The sequence below is a fragment of the Ochotona curzoniae genome, unplaced genomic scaffold (assembly GCF_017591425.1).
Source record: "Ochotona curzoniae isolate NIBS_2020 unplaced genomic scaffold, NIBS_Ocur_1.0 contig_4064, whole genome shotgun sequence".
Classification (NCBI taxonomy): domain Eukaryota; kingdom Metazoa; phylum Chordata; class Mammalia; order Lagomorpha; family Ochotonidae; genus Ochotona; species Ochotona curzoniae.
In genome coordinates this window covers 6,450,080-6,474,283 of record NW_024466107.1, presented here as the reverse complement: position 1 = coordinate 6,474,283, position 24,204 = coordinate 6,450,080, and the positions used below count along the sequence as shown (strand labels likewise).

Below are 24,204 nucleotides of genomic sequence, written 5' to 3'. Positions count from 1 at the left end.
ACACCTTCAACTGCAGCTGCAGAAGGATCGTTTGTAAGAGTCCATGAATAATCTTCATTCATCAGAATACACACTAGTTTTATAACAAAAATAGTAAAACCAGGAAGTGTCCAACAGAGAAAACTTTTTGTAGGGTTCTGTGGCTGCCATACCATGGCAGGAAAGCTGAGGGAACTTCCAGGGCCACAGAGTCACCCATCCTTGATCTGAATTCTCTGTCAAACACCCCGGCCCCGGCCTGCTCAAGTTTCTGCACAGGGACAAAGACATCATTGGGAGGGTTCCCCCCCAACACACACACCTCCATGGCCCTACAAGCACGTCCAGTTCCTGATAGCCCTGCTGGAGAGCCACCGGACCAGCTGCAAGAGGTGCCGCTGAAAGTTCAAGCAGGTGCTTCGTAGGGAAATGCGAGCTCTGCCTACAACGATCGCACATGTGTTCTTCCCACTGAAGGATAACAGCTCCCAGACAAGTGGTCCAAATCACGGTGAACTATGGCTCTTTCATTTGTGTTTTTTCCAAACACTGACTTCACTCTTCTTTATTAAAAAGTCAGATGTTACATGAACTTTAATATTAATCCAGCTTTGGCAGAGATGTGGTGCTGTAATGGATTGCAACATCTAGCAATTCCCCCCCAGAGAGCAATATTTCTTCTTTCTCTCCACAATTAGATAATCTGCCGCTACCCATCACCAGAGCACTAAATTGCAAATTCCCCGTACACCTGAGCAGGCTGCTACATATCCGGCCGTCTTAATTCTAGTCTTGACTTATGGACGCTGAATTACATTCTTAACTTTTCTTGGAGCTCCGGGAGAATTTTATTGCAAAAGCAATGGGGAGAGAGTTACCGTCATATATCTCCCCTGCTGCGCTTCAGGATGCACCAGGGGCCCCACATCCCGCCTTGCCCCGTCTTGTCTTGTCAGCTGGATTTATAACAGTGAAGCCCAGCTCTGGGCTTCCATACAGGCATATCAAGAGATGGAGAATTTGATTTTGCAGTAATGATTGCTTGTTGCTGAGGCCCACTTCCCCGCAGGCTCTGCCTCTATTCCCATCCCAGTACTGCTGGTGAATAAAACTAATTCAACTGTCCAGTGAATGTCGTCTCTCATAGAGGGTGGAAGTTGAAGCAGTTGCCATGTTGTTGCCACTTTGGCTACAGTGTGTTAAGGAATCCTGTGACTCCTTTAGGAACATTTCAAACTTCAGGCTCCTTGTGAGAGCGAGTGTAAGCTTTGTATCTTTTCCATCCCAACGAGTTCATTTGATGGCTCATACTTACTGTCTCTTCCACTTCAACGCAGCCAGATCCCCAGGGCTGGCAGAGCCTGTCAGATCCCCAGGGCTGGCAGAGCGTGTCACGGACCCTGCAGCTTGGGTTGGCCATCCCTGCTAAGGGCCATGTGTCCTTGCAGGCTTGCCGTGGCTCATTTTTTGTCTTCCCTTCACATCATCTGCTTGAGACATCCATGCCTGGCAGGCCTGTCTTTCCAAGTCAAGCTTGAAATACGGTAACTGTGGAACTAATTTGACAAGGCATACTCTGAGCAATAAGACTGTGGGCTTGATTTGCCCAAGATGAGAAGCTCATAGACACCTGATTAGAAAGTCCAGCATTCTTTGATACGATCTAGGAGCATGCCTGTTCATCACATGTAGGTGATTGTCTCTCAACTGCCGCAGTTCCCCCCACCTTCTATGGCACCTACACACCTGATTGGAGAGGCCACTTCCACCCATTTGTGTCCTGCCAGCTTTTGGCAATTGAGTCTCGACACTTGGATGAAACAACTATCTATTCCACAGGGAATGCCTGAGCCCACAAACAAATTCACCATGTTTTTGTTTCCTAGGCATGCAGAACTACAACAAAGTTTAACTTAAAAAAAGTAGGCACAGCAAAAGATGAACCCAGGAATGAATATGAAAATGATACTGCACTATAGTTAAATGTTTTACGTCTAGGATTTTCTGTTTAATATTTTTGGATGGCAGTTGACCTTGGAAAACAGAGAAAGCAAAAGTGATTGGGGTCTGGGGCACGATCATCAGCTGGACTCACAGGAAGAGGTGTCAGATGTTGCTATGAGCAGCGGCTCTCAGATCGCCAGCGTGCACTTTGACTTGGAGCAGTGCCCACATGTTCAAGTTTCTAACAGAGCTCCGGGTAATTCTAAAGCCGCTGGTGCGATAACCATGGCATTGAGACCACAGTTGTCTCAGCAGAAATTTCATCCCAAAAACAAAAGTCTCATCCTACATATCTGTATATGTGTATATATAAACACATATATATCTCCAGCATAACTCATAGTAGGCATTTACTATGTTCTTTCTGAAGACTTGTAAATACAGTTTCAGCATTGTTTTGAACCAAAATAAACTCCTTTGATTTCCTTTCCAAAAACAAAAGACTCATCCATCCAGAGATAAAAATTTCTGGGAGATCTGCAGCGTGGCTGCTGTCGGGGGTGCCCCAGCCAGGCCGGACCCAATGCGGGGGACTCAGGCCAAAGTCACTGCCAACAGGCAGTGACCGAGTCCTAGGTTTTCAGCGGCCAGCGCACCAAGTGGTGCCAGCCTCTGCCTGCTGGCCACCCGGCGGCAAGCCGTGGGGTTTTTGGGATACAATTACGTGCTGCCTAGGGACACCCATGAATAAGGCAAATATGAGTGTAGGTGAGAGATGAATTCTGGGTGATTCCTAGTAACAAGGTCACAGAACTTTCTGGCAAGCATAGAGACTGAAACCTTGTGGTTTGGAGGGCAGAGTCCATAAGATCTATTTGGGCCAGACTGATTCACCAGCCCAAATAAGAATCTTGAGATGGGCTGTTAGCATAGAGCATCACTGACTGCCACACACCAGTCCACACAAAAGCTATGGCTGGGGGCCTGTATGGCAGGGCTAGGTACCAGTACCTGACTAAGTGGTGGAACAGTGGACAGGTCACACCTGGCAGGGTCAAGACACTAACCAGTGCGCAAGAAAACCAGATCCAGAAGGTAGAATCTGTGGGGGAAGGGTGGGCCAAACCTGTGGAAATACAAGTCCTGATGGTTAGCTCGCAAGCTGGGGTGATGAAGGGCTGAGCTAGGTGTGACCATGGAGCCTGCCATCACTTATGGATAAAGGAACTGACAATAATCTGGGCAGATCAAGGCAGCAGCACCCGAATGTGCATCCTAAAATAGGATGCAGGGTGGGCCGAGCTGTAACTGGAAGGGGGCAGACCAGGCAGGGCAGAGCAAACCTCAGCTCACAGGGAAGAACAGAAATCAGAATGGAGCTCCAGTCATGCAGAACTAGGCTCTTACACTGACTGGTCTGCTTGAGCCAGGGATGTTAGACCATAGCATCGAAGGCAAAGGCTGAGACAAGTGAGGGGCTAAGCCAACTGGGTCAGAGCAACCACTGGCATGCACATAATCTAGGGCTGGGAATAGGCTCCATCGGGGAGCTGTGAGAGTACACCCTTGCTGGGTTGGGATTCCCACAGGAGGGTGCAGGGGCCAGTGTGGGGGCTGCATTCTGGTCTGGATATTGCTGCAATCTCCCTTGGCACAAGTATGAACTGGGGTTGGGCACATTAACCAGGCTAGACGCCAGCACCATCTGGTGCTCTGGAGAACCTGAGGAGATGTAGGACATTGTCTCCGCTCCAACTGTTGTTGTCACTTGGGGAGTGAAGCATTGGATGGAAGATCTTCCTCTATGTCTCTCCTTCTCTCTGTATATTGGCCTTTCCAAGAAAAATAAGTAACTCTTAAAAAAAAAAAAAAGCAAGCGGAGCAGCCCGACTCACACCGACACATGCTGGCACCTCAGGAAGCAGCTTGACACACTTACCACAACACCAGGGTCTTGGATGTTTTCTCTGTCTTTCATAAATGAAGGTTCTTCAAAAAGTTGGTCGAAAAACGAAAATAGAAGACAAGTTTATTTTCATGCAGAAAACATTGGGAAATCCATGCGTAGTGTTTGTTATATTGGTTTGCTGTGGACTTTTACAAGACCCCTCTCTTCCTTCCTTTCCCCTCCACCTTTTTTTTTTTTCTACAAATTAAAGCATATTAAAGTCCTAAGGATTTTTTTCCGGCTGGATTCTGTTTTCTTATTTGATGGGGATGAGTTGGTGGCCTGTAGGTCAGTTATCTCAGGTTCCTACCAGAATGTGATCCCGTCCTTGTCCGTCACCTCTCACAGTTTACACAATGATTTTTCTTCCTGTTTAGTAAATGATGCTGATTTGTTGTTTACACTGGCTCTTCGGTTTTAATTTGGGAAGAGAGAGCTCACCCCCATTGGCTTACTCCCCAGTCCGGCTCTAACACGAGTGGTGGGAACAGAACTTCTTGAATCATCTTTGTGTTTCCCAGAGTCTACACTGGCAGGGAGCCGGTGTCAGAAGTCGGGGCTGGGTCAAGCCCCGATGCTCCTAGGGCAGAGGTCAATGTCTTCAACGCTAAGCTCAACAGCTGCTCCTGGTTCTGTCTCGGTTTTTAACTTATATCTTATTGGCGAGTTATTCAGGGGTCTAGGTTTGTCCGATTTTTCTAACACTCTGCTATCTCTACTTAGAAATCTTAAGAAACTCACAGTGATTTAAAATACTCATTTCGTAGCACTTTGTTCATGCAATGAAAATTCACTTGTCCTAACCCAGTAAAATATTTATTACCTTCCTGCTTTATAGCTGAGGAAACTGAAATGTATAGTGGTTTGACACTCATTCTTCTCCAATGATATGGAAACAGCTGTTGTGTGTACTGAGTTCTCCGGCTCCAAAGTCAAGTTCAACTCAGGATGGCACGTGCGTACATCACTGAGAATATCGCGGAAAAATAGGCCTGGTCTCCTGAGACCTCACCGCCTCCTGGAAGCCCACTGTCCCCTGGCACCTCACCGCCTCCTGGAACCTCACCAACTTTGAAATCTCCTAAAATTAAAAAAAATAATAATAAAACTTGATGTAAAATTTAGAAAATGTCAAATTTTGAGACTTCATTCATTTTCTTCTAAACTCTTGCCAATCGCAAGGAAACTTTTATTGATGTTTCAGAAATTGTATAAAAATTTCATTAAGCTTTGTTTCAAAGGTTCATAGCACAAAAGCATACTGCCTTTTGGCTAAAAATTTCTAGGAATTTTAATAAAGTATAATTGGATGTAAGTCTTCAGAAAATGTCACAATTTTGAGTCCTGCTTCAACTTTTTTGACCCCTGGTTGCAGCTTAACGAAAGTTTTATAAAAGTTTCCAATGTTTTCTAAGAAATATATACATATAAATATGTATATATTAAGTAAGTTTCATTAAATTTTGCCTCCCAGGTTCAGAGGAGGATGGTGCCATTTTCCCTGAATTTTGAAATTTCCCTTTCTTTAAAAAAGATTCATTTATTTTCATTGGACAAGCAGATTTACAAGAGAAGGAGAGACCAAGAACTTCTGTCCACCGATTCACTCCCCAAATGGCCACAATAGCCAGAGCTGAGCTGATCCAAACCCAGGAGCCAGGAGCTGCCTCTTGGTCTCCTACACAAGTACAGGGTCCCAAGGCTCTGTGCCGTTCTCCACTGCTCTCCCAAGAGGCACATGGAGCTGGATGGGAAGCAGGCCCACGGGGACACAAGCTGGCACCCATAAGGGGACCCTTCCACTATTATCACTTGCCTTGTGGTTTTTGCCTTGGCCCTGTCTCTGGGAACCGGTTAACCTGGTTAAAACGAACCTTGCCTGGATCCAACCCACATGAATACTCACTGTTGCTGTTTCTGTGTTGCTATCACTGGGTAGATCAGTGTCTTGGAAGGCTAGTTTCTTTTCCTTTTTAAAAAATTCATTTATTTGTTTGAGAACCAATGTTAACAGAGAAGAGAAACAGATTTCTCATTGGTGGCTCACAACGGCTGGAGCTGAGCCAATCTGAAGCCAGGAGCCAGGAGCTTTTTCTGGTCTTCCACTGGGTGCAGGGTGCCAAGGCTTTGGGTTGTGCTCTGCTGCCTTCTCAGGCCACAGGCAGGTGGCTGGATGGGAAGTGGGGCTGCCGGGACATGAACTGCTGTCCATATGGGTTCCCAGCACTTGCAAGGAGAGGATTGAGACATCACACCAGGCCCAAAAATTTCCAAAAATTTTAATGAAGTAAAATTTGATGTAAATCTTCAGAAAATGTCAAAATTTTGAGGCCTGCTTCAACTTTCTTTAATCTCTGGTCCAAGCTTAATGAACTTTTAATAAAATTTCCAAATATGGAAATTCTCCCTTGGTGGAATACGGAAGTGTAGTGACATTTTCCCCAAATTTTGAAATTTTATGAAATTGCTTCATTCTGCCAAAACCCGCCCCCAGCTTGTCACGGTGCAGACATACACCTGCTGTCCGTCCCCGACAGGCAGGGAGGGGGCAGGGTTGCACGCCACAGCTGGCAGGCAGGGGGCAGTTCTTGTCAATGTCCGCGTCCATCAGTCTCTGTCTTTACTGATCCTAAACTGGGACTGAGGATCATGACATCATCGTCATCTTCAGCATCATCACCGCCACTGTCCCAGCAAACAGCCGTGCGTGGGGGTGTTCAGGACAATCCCCAGACACAGGGTTCCCTGCCCAGGGTCCACGGATAGGGTCCAGGGGACGCCCCGTGTAGGCGGTCACAGAGGTGATCCAGGACAGATGTGGCTGTACCAGGGTTGCACGGGCCGGCGGGCCGGTCACTGCAATCAGCATCCATTCGCTGCGGCTCACCTGGGGTCGACACATAACTGCACTGCCTGGGGCCACAGACTCCTGCGGGGTTGAAGGCAGAGTTTCAAGTCAGGATCCTAGAAGTGTAGAGGGAAGGATCTAGAATGTTCTATGAGGTTCTAGCATGATCTGGAATTTTCTAGAAAAATCCAGGAAAAGCCATGGCTGCAGCCCATGACAGAGAAATTAAAAAATGAATAAAAATATTAAGTGAAAAATAAGAAACCAATCAAAACACAAATAAGTTTATGATCCCAAATTTGTATGAAATCCCAGTTTAGAGGCTGTGACAGAAGAACTCAGAGGGTTTTTTTTTTTTTCGGTGGGAGGAAGATAGGGGCACAAAGTTGAACAGACCATACAGGTTTAAAATTTTCTGGAAATCTTTGGAATACTACTTTGGAATGTTCTGGGTGATGTTCTAGAAAGATTTGGAATCTTCTGGAATGTTCTAGAAGAAGGAATGTGAATGTTCCGGGATGTTGAAAATGTAATCTTTAAAAAAAAAGTCTGAGGACAGGAATGGAGGCGCTCACCAGGTCTGTGTCCACGCCACCATCACGCGGTGAGAAGCAGATAACGGATGGCCCTGAGCTGGGGTGGAGCTGGGTGCAGGCCGACTCGTCCAGCAGCTGCACCTGCAGCGTGCCTAGAGTCTCGTTTGTCTGTCCTATAAAGACAGAGGAGACAGACACAACTGAAATAAAAACATGAAAGACGTAGAAAAGATAGGAAATATAAGAAAGTATTTACTGAATAACTATTTGTGATAAAATAATTAATAACTGATAGTGTCCTATAAGGTATATAAAAAGTCAATAAAAACTGCATACAGAAAATATTAATATAATGTATGAAAACATTAAGTATTTAATAAATACTAAGATTATACTACTACCATTTTATATCATAAAAATTTTTTAATGAAACACAAAATGTAAAGTATGTAAAAATAAAGCATAAATTAGTGGTTTTGCATTATAAATACCTAAAATATACAGAATGTGTAAAACTACAATATAAAAACTATGTAAATATATTAAAATATAATTTAAAACAACTAAATATTAATATACCATTAATAATTAGTAACTGGTAGTTCATAGAAATATTCTTAATATGTTAATAATAATATTGTATATTAAGATATAAAAGTATGAAAGATATGAAAAGACAAAAAAACACAAAAAATGTGACTAGAAAAATGATGACATTTTATATTATAAAAATCTTCTAAAATATTAAAAATGTGAGAGTAAATATTGAATATGAATAACTGAATAATGAAGATTCCTATATTAAAAGTATAATAGCAAATAGTATAAATAAAAATACATAAATATGTGAAAATATGAAATATGAGTCATAAAACATGAAATTTTTATGTTGAACAATATTAAGAAACAGTGTAAAATAAGAATTGATACTTAATATTTTGTATTACAAACAAGGTAAAAATATGAATACAGAACACAGATTCTGGAATTAACCGGATTGTTCTGGAACCCCGCCCGCTCACCTGTCGGCAGCGCCCGCGGCCCCGCCAGCCAGCACTCGGGGCCCGTCAGGTTCCTCAGCCCCGCCAGCGGCCAGGACGGGGCGGCGGGTGTAGACGGGGCCGCGGGTGTAGACGGCGCCGGCTCGAGCTGCAGCAGCGCCAGGTCGGGGTTCGGGGGCTTCCTCGGGAGGACGACGCGCGCCACGCGCAGCACCCTCGGCTCCGCCCCCCGCGACGTCCGGACGCCGCTGGTCACTCGGCCCGGCCCCGCCCCCTGCGCGCCGCTGTCCGTCAGCGTGCCCGGCCCCGCCCCCTGCGGGCCCCTGTCCATCACCGCGCTCGGCCCCGCCCCTTGCGGACCACTGTCCATCACCGCGCTCGGCCCCGCCCCTGGGATGACGATGGCCACCGTGTCCTCCGGGTGCCTGAACAGGAGGGAAAGGAAGAAAAGGAACCGTCACTACTAGAAATGCTCTAAATAAAAAATAAAATGAAAATGAATATAAAAATAGAAAAGATATAAAATATACACATTAAATAATAAAATTAAAAACGAATAAAACTAAAGGAATAAAAAAAAGTTGAAATAAAATGAAAACAAATTAATACAAATAAAAATAAAAGGTGCGGAGGCGGAGCTCACATGCCCTGGACGCAGCGGGCAGCCGTGAGGACCCAGGCGCTGCCGAGCAGGGACCCGCCGCACACCTGATGTCCACAGCCCACGAGCAGAGGCTGCCCAGGCCCAGCGTGGAGCATGGACACGCGTGCATCCGGTCCTGAGGGAGAGACACGGAAGGCAGAAAAAAGAGAAAAAAGCCAATGTAATCCGTGACGTCAGTGATACCTCAACATCTTTGTAACATGCAAGATCACTATGACATCAGCCAGTGAAAAGCAGCAGTTCAGTGATCCCTATGACGTCATCTTGATGAGTTGTGATGTCAGGGATTCTTGACCACATCCAGGATCCCTTTGACGTCACCCTTTGTGCTCTATGACATCAGGCTCCTGTGGTGTCAGCCATGACGTCAGTCTGTGTGCTATGACATCAGGCTCCTGTGATGCAGCCATGACGTCAGTCTGTGCGCTATGACATCAGGCTCCTGTGGTGTCAGCCATGACGTCAGTCTCTGTGCTATGACATCAGGCTCCTGTGGTGTCAGCCATGACGTCAGCCTCTGTGCTCTATGACATCAGGCTCCTGTGGTGTCAGCCATGACGTCAGCCTCTGTGCGCTATGACATCAGGCTCCTGTGGTGTCAGCCATGACGTCAGCCTCTGTGCGCTATGACATCAGGCTCCTGTGGTGTCAGCTATGACGTCAGTCTGTGCGCTATGACATCAGGCTCCTGTGGTGTCAGCCATGACGTCAGTCTCTGCGCTCTATGACATCAGGCTCCTGTGGTGTCAGCCATGAGTCTCTGTGCGCTGTGACATCAGGCTCCTGTGGTGTCAGCCATGACGTCAGCCTCTGTGCGCTATGACATCAGGCTCCTGTGGTGTCAGCCATGAGTCTCTGTGCGCTGTGACATCAGGCTCCTGTGGTGTCAGCCATGACGTCAGCCTCTGTGTGCTCTGACGTGAGCGAGGGGTGGGAGCCCGATGACGCCTGCTCACCTGGGGCCTTGCCCTGCGTCGTGGCGGTCGGTGAGGCGGACGGAGACTCGGCTTGGGGCGGGCCGCCTGGGGTCAGGGCCACGCGGGGCGCGGTGGCGGTGGACACGCTGGGCCGCAGGACGGCCTGCAGCCAGGGCAGGAAGGGGCGCACGGGGCTAAAGGCGTAGGGCCGGGCGCAGCTCGGGTCAGAGGCGCCCAGGATGCCCACCTGCAGCCAGGCGCCCTGCGGCCCACGGCACACCAGGGGCGCCCCCAGGTCGGCCTGGGGGAGGAAAAGGACACCGACATGTCCCCTGGGCGCAGGGACGCTCAGGGAACATTGCAGAAGGCTGTCGGGCCGCCTAGAACATTCCAGATCCTTCTAGACGGGCCCGCTCGCCGCAGCCGCCCCCACACCGCCGTCCTGTTACCTGGCACATGGTCTCGCCCACGGCGGGCACGGCCTCCACGCAGAAGCTGGCCTCGTCCAGGTGCGGCCAGTGCGACGTGCAGGACGTCGCGTGGCGCAGGCTCAGCCGCCGCTTCTGCAGGACCCCGGGGCTGCCTGGGGGAGGACAGAGGCACACTGGCCGCCTTTCTGTCCATCTCCTCGAGCAGCCGTCTGCTCGGAGGCTCCCTCCAACACCCGTCTGGCCTGCTGACTCTTTCCAGTCTTGTGCCCGTCCGTCCATCTTCGGAGATGTCAGTGCTTCCGGTATGTCTGTGCGCCCGTCCATCTTCCCATGTATCTGTCCGTCATCCTGCATGTCTGTCCTGCCCGTATGTTTGTCCTTCCGATGTGTCCGTCCATGTTCAGGCCTGTCCATCCCCCGGCCTGTCCGTCCTCCCACCACCCGTCCTCCCCGTGTGTCCATCCATGTTCTGGCCTGTCGATCCTCCCCCGCCTGTCTGTCCATGTTCTGGCCTGTCCGCCCCCTGGGCTGTCCATGTTCTGGTCAGTCCATCCCCCGCATCTGTCCTTCCCCCGGCCTGTTCACCCCCCGGCCTGTCCACCCCCCGGCCTGTCCACCCCCTGGCCTGTCCACCCCTGGCCTGTCCTTCCCCTGGCCTGTCCACCCCCTGGCCTGTCCTTCCCCCGGCCTGTCCATCCACTGGCTGTCTGTCCTTCCCCCCAGCCTGTCCAGCCCCGGCCTGTCCATCCCCCAGCCTCTCTATCCTCTGACTGTCTGTCCATGTTCTGGGCTGTCCTTCCCCTGGCCTGTCCTTCCCCCGGCCTGTCCAGCCCCGGCCTGTCCACCCCCCGCCCGTCCCTGCAGCCCGTGGCTCACCCTGCATGCCCGACCAGCCGGGCAGCCAGCACTCCTCGGCGTGGCCCACGGGCGCCGTGTCCTTGGCGGAGCCCCCGCGGTCCAGGCACACCGCGTGCAGGCGCGGCGGCCGCAAGCGGAGCGGCCGGCCGAGCAGGACCAGGCCGGGCCCCAGGGCGCCGCGCAGGCCCAGGTGCGGGAGGGCGCGGTGCACGGGCGAGGCCTGCGCGGCCGCCGCGTCCTGCAGGTCCACCAGGCCGGCCTGCACCTGCCCCAGCCGCTCGGAGCCCCGGCTGCGGAGAGGCCAGAGAGGGAAACTGACCGGAGAATTCACTCACCTGCCCGCGCATTCTAGAATATTCTGTTTGCCTTCTGGAACTTTTGTTATTATATGCTATGAAGTTCATAAAAGCTAAGTTTTTCATTATTATTAGATATGAAACAGCTGAATAATAAAAATAGAAAACAAATATATATTCGTGTAACTGTGACATCATAAAAATACATAAATGTAAAACATAATAAAATAATTTCAAGTCCTGAATTATTATTTGGTACAAAATTGAAAAAATGTATTTTTTCATTAAAAACAACAACAACAACAAAAAAACTTTTTCTCAGGCCTGGTGTGGTAGCCAGTGACTAAAGCCCTCGCCTTGCTCGTGCCTGGATCCCATATGGGCGCCGGTTCTAATCCCGGCAGCCCCACTTCCCTTCCAGCTCCCTGCCTGTGGCCCAGGAAAGCAGTCGAGGACGGCCCAAAGCTTTGGGACCCTGCACCCGCGTGGGAGACCCGGAGGAAGCTCCTGGCTCCTGGCTTCGGATAGGTGCAGCACCGGCCGTTCTGGCCACTTTGGGAGTGAATCATCGGGCGGAAGATCTTCCTCTCTGTCTCTCCTCTGTATATCTGACTTTTCAATAGAAATAATAAATATTTTTTTAAAGTTTTTTCTCATTATTTTTGTAAAACTTAAAAATATGTTTCACTAAGAATTCACTATTACTAAGCAGAAAATTGATTTTAGAAAGTTATTACTTGATACATTCTGGAAAAGTCTAAAAGATTTTTGGTTCATATTTTCATTAGGTATAAAATTTATTAAACCGTTTCTTCATTATAAGTGATGGGAAGTTGATGAAAAAGCTGAGTTTTTATTAATGAAAGTCATATTAGGAAGAAAATTGAAAAAAATGTTTTCCATCGAAAAACAATTTGTGGGCCTGGTGCGGTAGCCTAGTGGCTAAATTTCTCGCCTTTTACATGCTGGGCTCCTATAAGAGGGCTGGTTCTAATCCCGGTGGTCCCACTTCCCCTGCTTGTGGCCTGGGAAAGCTTTGGAAGTGAACCAGCGGATGGAAGATCTATTCCTCTCTGCCTGTCCTCTCTGTGTATCTGACTCGCCAATGAAATCAATCTTTAAAAATATAAGAAATTGCATTTGTCATTAGGAAATTTATATACAAGCTTTGTATTGCTATTATTACATATAATCTTAAACATTTGCTTGCCTTCCAGAATATTCTGTTTATGATTAAGCATAAAATGGGTAAGTTTATTTTTCATGAAAAGGCTATCTAATTCTTTTCTGATATAAAATTAAACTTTTCCTAAATGATTGTCAATACAAAATGATTAAAAAAACACTTTAAAATATCATTCAGTATGAAATTGATTTAAAAATTATTAGCTGTAGATTGGTTAAAGATTTACTTTTACATCACTATTATGAAACTGACAAAAATAAAAATCTTTTCTTCATCAAAACACCTTTCTGTTATTCAATATATACATTTCTAAAAATATCAAAATAAATGTAAAAATATAAATAGTAAATTGAAAATTAAATAATAAATACATAAACTATTAAAAAGCTTGTTAGTTTTTGTTCGATATAAAATAGCCACTCAGATTCCAGAACATTACATTCTAGAATATTCTTTTCTTTATGATGTCCTAATTGTGTAATTCTGCTGGCACAAGCAGGGACTCACAGGAAGTAGGCGCACTGGGCTGCGGTCAGCACCCACTGGGCGTCCAGCACAGACCCGGCACACACATGGGTGGAGCTGAGCTGCAGGGACACGACCCACGGGAACTCGCCGGGCTCGGCATCCCGACAGCCAGGGCAGCGGGGGTGGGGGCCGGAAGATGATTCGCATGCTGCAATGGAGACACAGGGAAGAATGCTGTCATGGGAGCCTACCATGAGATTCCAGAACATTCTTGAATTCCCAAGAAGCTTCCACAGAATTCTAAAAATTTCCAAAACCTGGCACCCCACCAGAACTTTTCACAGGCTCCTAGAACCTCCCGGGGTATACAAACTTACCTGAAGTCTCCTGGGAGGCGACCGTGGGTGTCTTATAGAGCCAGTACTCCTGGGGCGTCTCCCTCCAGGCCACGCCCAGGCGGCAGGTGGACAAGAAGATGTTAAGAACGGAAGGTTCCAAAGCGTTCTGGGAGACATTGAGGACAGGGGGTTTCAGAAGGTCCTGGGAGGTGTTGAATATGAAAGGTTCCGGAAGGTTCCCAGAGATATTGAAGGCGGAGATTTCTGGAACACTCCGGGAGACATTGGGGATTAAAGATTCCAGAACATTCCAGGATATATTGAACATGGAAGCCTCTAGAAGATTCCTGGAGACATTAAGGATAGAAGGTTCTGGTACCTTTTTCGATAGTGAGTCCAGCCCTTGGGGAATGTTAGGGATGGAAGGTTCCAGAAGGTTCTGGGAAACATTAAGGGTAGAAGTTTCTGGAACATTCCAAGAGGCATTGTGCATGGAAGGCACCAGACCATTCCAGGATATATTGAACATGGAAGGTTCCAGAAGATTTCTGGCGACATTGAGGATGGTTGGTTCTGGAACATTCCAGGGGATGGAAGATTCTGGAACACTTTGGGAGATGTTGAGAATGGAAGTTTCCACAAGTTTCCAAGAGACATTAAGAACAGAAGGTTCTAGAAGATTCCCGGAGGTGTTGAGGCTCGATGGTTCTGGAATATTCCAGGAGACATTGTGCATGGAAGGTACCAGACCATTCCAGGATATATTGAACATGGAAGGTTCCAGAAGATTTCTGGCGACATTGAGGATGGATGGTTCTGGAACATTCTCTGATGGTGATCCCATCCCCTGTGAAATGTTGGGGATGGAAGGTTCCAGAAGGTTTCTGGCGACATTGAGGATGGATGGTTCTGGAACATACCAGGGGATGGAAGATTCTGGAACACTTTGGGAGATGTTAAGAATGGAAGTTTCCACAAGTTTCCAAGAGACATTAAGAACAGAAGGTTCTAGAAGATTCCCGGAGGTGTTGAGGCTCGATGGTTCTGGAATATTCCAGGAGACATTGTGCATGGAAGGTACTAGACCATTCCAGGATATATTGAACATGGAAGGTTCCAGAAGATTTCTGGCGACATTGAGGATGGATGGTTCTGGAACATTCTCTGATGGTGATCCCATCCCCTGTGAAATGTTGGGGATGGAAGGTTCCAGAAGGTTCTGGGAGACATTGAGGGCAGGAGTTTCAGGAACATTCCAGGAGTCATTGCGGATTGAAGATTTCAGAACATTCCAGGACATATTGAACATGGAAGATTCCAGAATGTTCCCAGAGATATTGAAGGTGGAAATTTCTGGAACATTCTGGGAGACATTGTGCATGGAAGGTACCAGACCATTCCAGGATATACTGAACATGGAAGGTTCCAGAAGATTTCTGGCGACATTGAGGATGGTTGGTTCTGGAACATTCTCTGATGGTGATCCTATCCCCTGGGAAATATTGGAGATGGAAGGTTCCAGAAGGTTCTGGGAGACATTGAGGGCAGGAGTTTCAGGAACATTCCAGGAGTCATTGCGGATTGAAGATTTCAGAACATTCCAGGACATATTGAACATGGAAGATTCCAGAATGTTCCCAGAGATATTGAAGGCAGTAATTTCTGGAACATTCTGGGAGACATTGTGGATGGAAGATTTCAGAACATTCCAGGATATGCTGAACATGGAATGTTCCAGAAGGTTCCAAGAGACACTGAGGATGGATGGTTCTGAAACATTCTCTGATGGTGATCCCATTCCCTGGGAAATATTGGGGATGGAAGGATCCATAGCATTCTGGGAGACTTTGACTATAGAAGGTTCTGGAACATTCTGAAATATTCCAATTGGAGGTTGTGTGGACAGAGGGGTGGGGCCTTCTGGGTGTGTTTGGGTCCATGTGACAGGTGATTGGTGACTGTCAACATGCCAGTCATCCTGTTGGGCAGGTAACCAAATGTTGGGGAATGAGAACAGAAGTTCCTGGGTGTCAAGGCTGGGATGCAAAGATCTGGCCATTTCTGGTTCTGCCTGGCTCCAGAAAGCACTCGAGCTCATAGCTGGTTGCAGCCAGTTCCAGGGCCCAGCTTTTTTCATCCATTTTGGTTCAAACAGGTTCCAGGATGTAACTGGCTTAGTCATAACTGGTTCTGGTTGGATCCAGGTTGTATATGATCTTGTCATACTGACTTCCAACTGGTTCCAGGATGTAGCTTCCAGAACATCCCAGGCTTCACTTGTGTCTGCTTGTCCTGGTTCTATCCACAGCACGGCTGCTTCCATGGAACGCTGGATGGCTTGTCTATATGTTTCTGGAACTTTCTGTGGTTGAACAGGTTCCAGGATTTTCCATGGCACAGAAGTTTCTGGAAGTAATTGAGTGTTTTCCACTTGAGACATTTCCAGAATATTCTGCAGTTGGGATGTTTCCACAATTTTCCACAATTGGATGGCTTCCATTTCAGAAATTTCAAGAATTTTCCAGGGTTCAGAAGTTTCTGGAACTTTCCATGATTTAACAGTTCCTCCTTGAGATGTTTCTGAACTGTTCCATGGCTTAGAAGTTTCCAGAATATTCCACAGATGGACAACTTGCTCAGACATTTCTGGAATTTTCTGTGGTGGAACAGTTCCCACTTCAAATGTCTCCAGAAATTTCCATGGGGAAATGAAATCCACATAAGTTTCTGGAACTTTCCACAGTTGAATGAGGCCTAGTTTGGATGTTTCCAGAAATTTCCATGGATGGATGTTTCCCACCTTAGGTGTTTCTGGAACTTTCCACAGATGGACAGTTTCCACTTGAGACATTTCTGGATTGTACCACAGTTTAGAAGTTTCCAGACTTCTCCACAGTTGAGTGACTTGTTCAGAAATTTCTAAAATGTTCGATGGTCCAACAGTTGCCACTTGATGTGTTCCTGGAATGTTGGACAAATGAATAGGACCCATTTCAGAAGTTTCTGGAACTTGGAATGGTTCAGATATTTCCAGAACTTTCCATAGGTGAATGGTTCCCACTTGAAAACTTTCTAGAATTTTCCACAATTTAGTGTTTCCCACAACAGAAGTTTCCAGAATTTTCTCTGACTCAGAAATTTCTAGAATTTTCCCTGGTTGACTAAGACTCATTTGAGATATTTCCAGATTATTCCACAGATGGACTGCTTGTTTAGATGTTTCTGCAATTTTCTGTGGTAGAATGGTTCCCACTTCAACTGTTTCTGGAACTTCCCACAGGGGCATGGTGCCCAGTTTGGATGTTTCCAGAACTTTCCATGAATAGATGGCTCTCACCTCAGATGTTTCTGGAATGTTCCACTGTTGGATGATCCCCAATTCAGAGGTTTCCAACACTTTCCATGGTTGAATGATTCCCACTTGAGGCATTTGTGGAATCTTTTGTGTTTTAGAAATTTCCAGAACTTTCCACAGCTGAGTGGCTCGTTCAGAAGTTTCTAAAATGTTTGGTGGTCCAACAGTTTCTGTTTGATGTGCTTCTGGAATCTCCCACAGATGGGCAGAACCCATTTGAGAAGTTTCTGGAACTTTGAATGGTTCAGATATTTCTACAATTTTCCACAGGAGAATGGATCCTATTTGAGAAGTTTCCAGAATGTTCCATGATTGAACAGGTCCCATTCGAGATGTTCCCAGAATTTTCCATGGTTCAGAAGTTTCTGGAATTTTCCATGATTGAACAGCTCCGATTTGAGGAGTTTTTAAATGTTTTTGCAGTTGAGAGGTTCCCAACTCAGTTGTTTTTAGAACATTCCACAGATGGATGGTTCCCAGTTCAGAAGTTTCCAAATCTTTCTGTGGTGGAGTAGTTCCCACTGGAGATATTTCTGAAATGCTCCATGACTGATCAGTTTCTGGGGTTTTCCACAGACCAATGACTGGTTTAGAAGTTTCTAGAATTTTCCATACTGAAATGGTTCCGACTTGAAAACTTTCTAGAATTTTCCATAATTTAGTGCTTCCCATTACAGAAGTTTCGAGAATTTTCTCTGGTTCAGAAACTTCTAGAATTTCCCATGGTTGAATGAGACTCACTTGAGATGTTTCCAGATTATTCAACTGATGGATAGTTTGTTTGGATGTTTCTGCAATTTTCTGTGGTGGAACAGTTCCCACTTCAGATGTTTCTGGAACTTTCCCCAGGGGAACAAAGCCCACATCAGAAGTTTCTGGAATGTTCCACAGTTGAATGGGACCCAGGTAGGACATTTCTGGAATTTTCCAAGGATGGATGGTTCCCACGTCAGAAATTTCCAGAGTTTTCTGCTGCTCAACATGATCCACTTGAGATGTGTCCAAAATTTTCCACAGTTCAGAATTTGCTAGCAATTTCCACAGTTGAATAGTTCCAGTTTCAGAAGTTTCTAGAATCTTCCATGGTTGAATGGCTCTCACTTTGGATGTTTCTGGAACTCCCCATGGCTGCAAAGTTTCTGACATGTTCCACAGATGGACTTTTCCCATGTCAGACATTTCTAGGATTTTCCATGGCTGAACAATAGATGTTTCCAGAACTTCCCACGGAAGGATGCCTTGTTCAGACATGTCTAGAATTTTCCAAGGTTGGGCAGTTCCCACCTCATAAGCTTCTAAAATTTTTGATGATTGAACAATTTGAGATGTTTCCATGCTTTTCCACAGCTGGATGGCTTGCTCATCAGTTTCTAGAATTTTCCATGGTTCAAGGGGTTCCACTTCAGATGTTTCCAGAACCTGCCAAGGTTGGAGAGCTTCTGGGATTTCCTGTGCCGGAACACTCTCTGACTGAATCCAGAACGAGGAGTGACCGAATGCCGGGTGCTCCCAGGCCAGCACCAACTCTGGGCTGTTCCAGGGAGGAATTAGCTCTGTCTCCATTTGGGTCCTCGGTTGACTCCAACTTTCAGTCTGGGTTCGGGATCTAATGACATGAGCTAGTACCCGTGTCCAAGACTGGGTTTTTCTGGTTTTCATGGAAGTGACTATTGTATGCTTTGCCAAGGTGGCAGTTGGATCCATTTCTAAGGGGACAATTGTGTCTGTTGTCAGGGTGACTGCTGGGTCTGTGGCCAAGTCGGCCCAGCTGGAGAGGACCTGCACCGGGTCACTCCAGGTCCCCAAGGATGCTTGGACCAGGTCAGGCATGGGGACTGTGAGGCTGCCAGGCAGAACCTGAATGCAGGGAGAAAAAAACATAGAAAAAGTAAAACAGGCAAGGATGCAGGGAGAAAATAAAGCAGACAAGGACCTTCTAGAACATTCCAGACTGGACCCGAACATTCTATAGTATTCTAGATCAGAACACTCTGAAATATTGTAGATAAGGACAGAACATGCTAGAACATTTCACTTTATGCTAGGGATAATCATTAGTCTAAACACTCCAGAATATTTCAGACCCTTCCGGATAATTATATATTAGACTAGAATATTCTGTGTGAGGCCAGAACATTCTGGAATTTTAAAAATGGGGACAGGACATTTTAGAATACTCTACATGAGGCCAGAACATACTAGATTAACTTCTACATGTGACAAAACATTCTAGAACATTCTACCAGACTAGAATAGAATATTCCAGAACATTCTAGAGGATGCACTATTTCAGAATTTTCCATTTCATTTTTACCATCCCTCCCTCCCACACAGGGTAAACTTCACCCTGTGACCAAGTGTCCAGTAACCAAATACCCAGCAACCAAGTGCCCAGTGACTAAGTACCAAGCATCCTCCTCGGTGTCGACGCCAGACACACAAGTGCCGTTTTCTCTTCCCACGGTGCTCATCATCTGAGGGAAGAGAGATGGGAACATCCATGCATCTGCGTGTCCTGATGGAGACAGAAAGATGGAGAGAAGTGCAAGAAAATCAGAAGCATGTGTCGTCCATTCCTGTCAACCTGTGTGAGAGGTTTGTGCCCTGGAAATGGAATTCAGCAAATACAGAGAGGGACAGAATATTCTAGGATGTTCTGGAGAGTTCCTATATGATTTACTACACATAGAGAGAATATTCTGCAATTTTCCAGAGATCTCCTGCAGTATCTACTATACAAATCATTTTATATATAAATATATAAAGAATAATCTAGTATATGTAAGCTATATTGCAGAATAGTTTACAAATTTAATATGTGTATGCATATAAACATTAATATACATATATGTATACACACACATATACATAACATTCTGGAATAGTCTGGAGATTTGCTATATTATCTATCATATATGTAGAATATTCCAGAATATTTATATAGAAAATATTCTAGAATGCTCTGGAGATTTCTAATATATATTACCTACTGTATATAGAAAAAGAATGTTGTAGAATATTCCAGAGATCTCCAGTGTATATAATTTTCTTTCTTTTTTTGTTTTTTTTTTGTTTTTTTTTTTAAAGATTTATTTTTATTATTTTTTCATTGGAAAGGCGGATATACAGAGAGGAGAGACAGAGAGGAAGATCTTCCGTCCGATGATTCACTCCCCAAGTGAGCGCAACGGGCCGATACTATGCCGATCCGAAGCCAGGAGCCTCTTGCGGGTCTCCCACGCGGGTGCAGGTTCCCAAAGCTTTGGGCCGTCCTCGACTGCTTTCCTGGGCCACAGGCAGGGAGCTGGAAGGGAAGCGGGGCTGCCGGGATTAGAACCGGCGCCCATATGGGATCCCGGGCGTGCAAGGTGAGGACCTTTAACCACTTGCGCCACCGCGCCGGGCCCAGTGTATATAATTTTCTTTGCATGTAGAATATTTTAGAATATCCCACTGATTTCCAGTATATGCTATATATTTTATGTACATTTATACACATTTTTATATAATAAAATTTTATGTGTGTATAAATGTGTATATACATACATTTTTATATATAGGATGTTCTAAAATATTTTCTAGAGAATATTTGAGAATATTACACAGACTTCCAATCTATATTATTATGTATATATGTATGGATAGATAGATAGAGGGAAAGAGAGAAGCATTGTAAAATATTAAGAAGATTTCTAATACATAGTATGTATTACATATAAAATATTATAGAATATTCCAAAGATTTCCTATGTCACTATATATATGTATATAAAGAACATCCTAGAATAGTTAAAAAATTTCTAGACATTTCCAATGTATATTATTTATTATATATATATTCTGGAATATTCTGGATATTTCATTAATTAGCTATTATATGTATGCAGAATATTACAGAAATTTGACATATAGCGAGAATATATAGCGATGTCCAGTGTGTAGTATATATAGAGAGAGGGAGGGAGAGTAGAAGGGAGAAAATATCATAGAATATTCTGAGGATTTCTAGTGTTTTTTATCTACTACATATATGTATAGAATATTTATACAGAAAGAATATTATAGACTCTTAAGATAAATTTTTGTTATATATAGAATATTCTAGAGTGTTCTGGAGACTTCCAGTCTTTCTCATCTAAGCTTCTCTTACTTCCTCCCGCCATCCCCAATCCTCCCAGCAACCCCCAAGGAATGACCCTTGCCTCCTGTCTCTCCCTCAGCCAAGTAGGCTTCCAGAAAGTTCCAGGGACCTCATCTTGCTGTCCATCTGTCCATGTGAAACTGGCTGGACCTTGAACCCTTAATGGTACTCACGGAACAAGGCCATGACAGCTGGCTGTCACCGTGATCGGTTGTGCGACATGTCTGGGCGTTAGGCTGCCACAATAAAAGACGAGAAACAGACCCCAGAGGGGAAAATGGCCCACAGCAATTGCCATGTGAGACCACGATGGCGACTGGGCTGAACGGCCAGCCCCCCAAAGTTCCATAGATTCTAGAAGGTTCTGCTTGTGAGGTCACTTCCTGCCAGGGGACGGAACCAACCAATCAAGGAGAGTGTGGTGTGCAGCTACAGCTGGAACAGTGGAAATTAAAGGGATGAGGGAAAACAAGTAGAAGCGTGTGGAAATTTCCAGAAATTTCTGGAAACTTTCTGAAAGAAATATGAGTAAATTAAAAAAAAAAAAAAGTAAATAAATGAGTGAATGAATAGAAACTGCCAGAAATGTCAGAAAGTTCCACAGATTTCTGGAAAGTTCTGGAAACTTCCCGAAATTCCCTGATGGGTACCAGTTCGAGTCCTGGTGGCTTTGTTGCCTGTAATCATGACAACGGTAAGGCCTACCTATGTCTCAGGGGCTAGAAGACTTCCACCTGTCACTCAGTCCTCTCAGCAAACACTGGTTATCTATCTATCTATCTATCTATCTATCTATCTATCTATCTATCTATCTATCTATCTATCAATCATCTATCTAAAAGGTAGACAGGAGACTAAGAAAGGAAAGACAGGTGTGAACAACTCCACTTGCTCATTCATTCCCCAAGTGATCACAGCAGACAGGGCAGGGTCAAGCCGAGGCCAGGAATTGGATCCGTGTGTGTGTGTGTGTGCGCGCATGTGTGTAAGTGATTCAGTCATTTCTTTTACGTCACCATGTTCCAAAGACAGAGACCTTCTCCTTTTCTCTTAAAAGGGAAAAAGAAGACCATTCTCACACTTTTCAGTCTTCCAGCTTCCCACGAATGCTCTGCTCCATTGCACCTGCAAGCCTTTCCTGGCCAGGCAGGCAGAGAGCCAGCGAGCACGTCCTGCTGAGATGCCCGGAGCACGCTCTCCTGCAGGCAGGTGCACTGGGCGCTCGGGCTCTGCAGCAGAAGTCACAGCCTCCCTGCCAGAAATGTGGCCCTGCTTTCACAGCTGGTGGGCTTATATATGGGCGGGAACTGGAGGGGCTAGTCACAGATTCCTGCCAGTGGGGGTAGAACTTCATTCGTGTGTCAAGTGGCTTTGTAGGTTTTCTAAGAAAGTTTTTTCATTCAGCTCAGGTAAACTACACAAGTCGTGGGGCTGTTTGTGCGGTGGCCGTGGAGAGAACGCTGCTCCGCCATGCAGCACGGCTGCTCCGTGACCCGCCCGGTGACTGTGGCTTCGCTAGGACTGAGGGCGGGGTTTCTGTCTCAGCAGTTTTCCAGGGCCCAGCGAGCTCATGTCATCATTCTGGGGGACGGAGACCCCGCAGCACTGCTACCCATGCTTCTCCCCGAGTCGCTTTACCTCGGCTGGGATGTGACATTTGGTTTTGCCAAGATGAAGTCTGTCTGTGGGCAGCTGTGGGGCTTCTCCCACTGGGAAGTGGACAGTCCCTTCGACAGCTGTCCTCCACGTGTCCTCTCCCCACGACGGTCACACTCCTGACCTGGTCTCACCTGTGTGGGCCGTGCAGATCATGTGCTGGAAGACATCGTGGCACGGGCCTGGGGGCACCGGACTGGGAGCGGATCTGAGTCGCGCTGGCTGGTGCAATGGGGACCAGCACACACCGCAGACACGCTGCCAGTCAGCAGGGCCTCAATGTCCCTGTTCACAGAAACAGGAGGCATCGGAGAGCCCAACACTGTCCAGTTTGGTTAAGGACTGTCCAGGCACCCAACTGGCTGAGGCGTGCAAGTGTAAGAACTTGAGGGGAACCTGTTGGGGCAGGATGGAGCTCCCAGTTCCTTCGCTGGACCCGGTTCACTTTATTCACCCTTCTGTTGTATGTTCTCATTTGCATACAAGGTCCTCGTCATCTTCCTTTCCCAGCCAAGAAAGTCCCAGGCAGACATTCTCACTCCGCGAACTTTCGGCCCTGAGGAACAAGCTCTCCAGTAGGAAACGTTCCCACAGTCCCTCGTTAAAGCTCTCCAAGACTCATGGCTCCAGAACTGCAGGGGTTTGCCAGATGACACTGCACGTTTTTCTCCTTTTGGCTCTCTAAGCTATAAGCAGCTACAGCCAAGATCGACTCCCTAGGGCCCGGTGCGGTGGCCTAGTGGCTAAATGCCTTGCAACTGTCGGGATCTCATGTGGGCACCGTTTTGTGTCCTGGCTGCTCCTCTTCCAGCCCAGACCCCTGTGGTGCCTGGGAAAGCAGCGGAGGATGGCCTTGAGTTCTGTGCCCGTGTGGGAGACAAGAAAGAAATTCTTGGCACCTGGCTTACAATCAACTCAGCTCTGGCTGTTGTGGCCACTTAGGGAGTAAACCTGTGGATGGAAGATCTTTCCGTCTCCCCGTCTCTCTGTAAACTTTGCCTTTCTAATAAATAAATGTTAAAAAAAAAAAAAAGATTGACTCACTCCTTGGACCCAGCACAGTAGCCTAGTGGTTGGTCTTTGCCTTGCGTGCGCTGGGGTCCGTTTCGGGGTCCGTTTCAGGCTCCGCAGGCTTCTCTGGTTTGTGGTGTAGCAGCTCCACTCCCTTTCCAGCTCCCTGTTAGTGAGGGCTGTGGAGGACAGCCCAGGGCCTCGGGGCCCTGTGCTTCAGACTGACTCACCTCTGGCTGTTGCAGCCACTTGGGGAGTGGGCCAGCAGACGGAGCATCTTCCTGGAACTTGTCACAAACTTAGTCAATATGTAAAACTTCACAGGAGGTCAGCCCTGTAGAACCTTCTAACCTTCTAACTGCTGGCTGTTTCGGTAAGCTGATGTTGGGTTAGCCGGCTCACACCGCCGTGGACATGCTCAGGACAAGGGCCATGGGTTTTCTATCTGGTCGCATCAACCCGGAGGAGTGGTCAGCTGGTAGGCACGTCGCATAACAAGTGCAGTCACTCATGGACACAGACAGCGTCAGGGCAGGCTGACGGAGCTGGAGTCGGGGAACACGAGGCGAGAGGGAACCACGAAGAAATGGACTCGCAGGAGGGGCCGCAGGGACTGTGACACACGGC

The 24,204-nt window shown here is 46.6% G+C and overlaps 1 protein-coding gene across 1 annotated transcript in view; it reads right to left on the bottom strand.

The window, feature by feature from the left end:
* Positions 1 to 6,158: 6,158 nt before the first annotated feature.
* The window catches only part of LOC121158980 (polyserase-2-like), a 45,480-nt gene continuing 27,434 nt past the window's right edge, over positions 6,159 to 24,204 (bottom strand). Inside the window, exons 2-10 of the mRNA XM_040983965.1 lie at positions 13,454 to 13,580; positions 13,116 to 13,284; positions 11,145 to 11,416; positions 10,287 to 10,420; positions 9,877 to 10,138; positions 8,900 to 9,035; positions 8,278 to 8,681; positions 7,295 to 7,428; positions 6,159 to 6,800 (exon numbers count right to left, since the gene is read on the bottom strand). Of these exons, the coding sequence (XP_040839899.1) occupies positions 6,519 to 6,800; positions 7,295 to 7,428; positions 8,278 to 8,681; positions 8,900 to 9,035; positions 9,877 to 10,138; positions 10,287 to 10,420; positions 11,145 to 11,416; positions 13,116 to 13,284; positions 13,454 to 13,580 (1,920 nt within the window). The 3' untranslated portion in view covers positions 6,159 to 6,518. The remainder of the gene's footprint in view (positions 6,801 to 7,294; positions 7,429 to 8,277; positions 8,682 to 8,899; positions 9,036 to 9,876; positions 10,139 to 10,286; positions 10,421 to 11,144; positions 11,417 to 13,115; positions 13,285 to 13,453; positions 13,581 to 24,204) is intronic.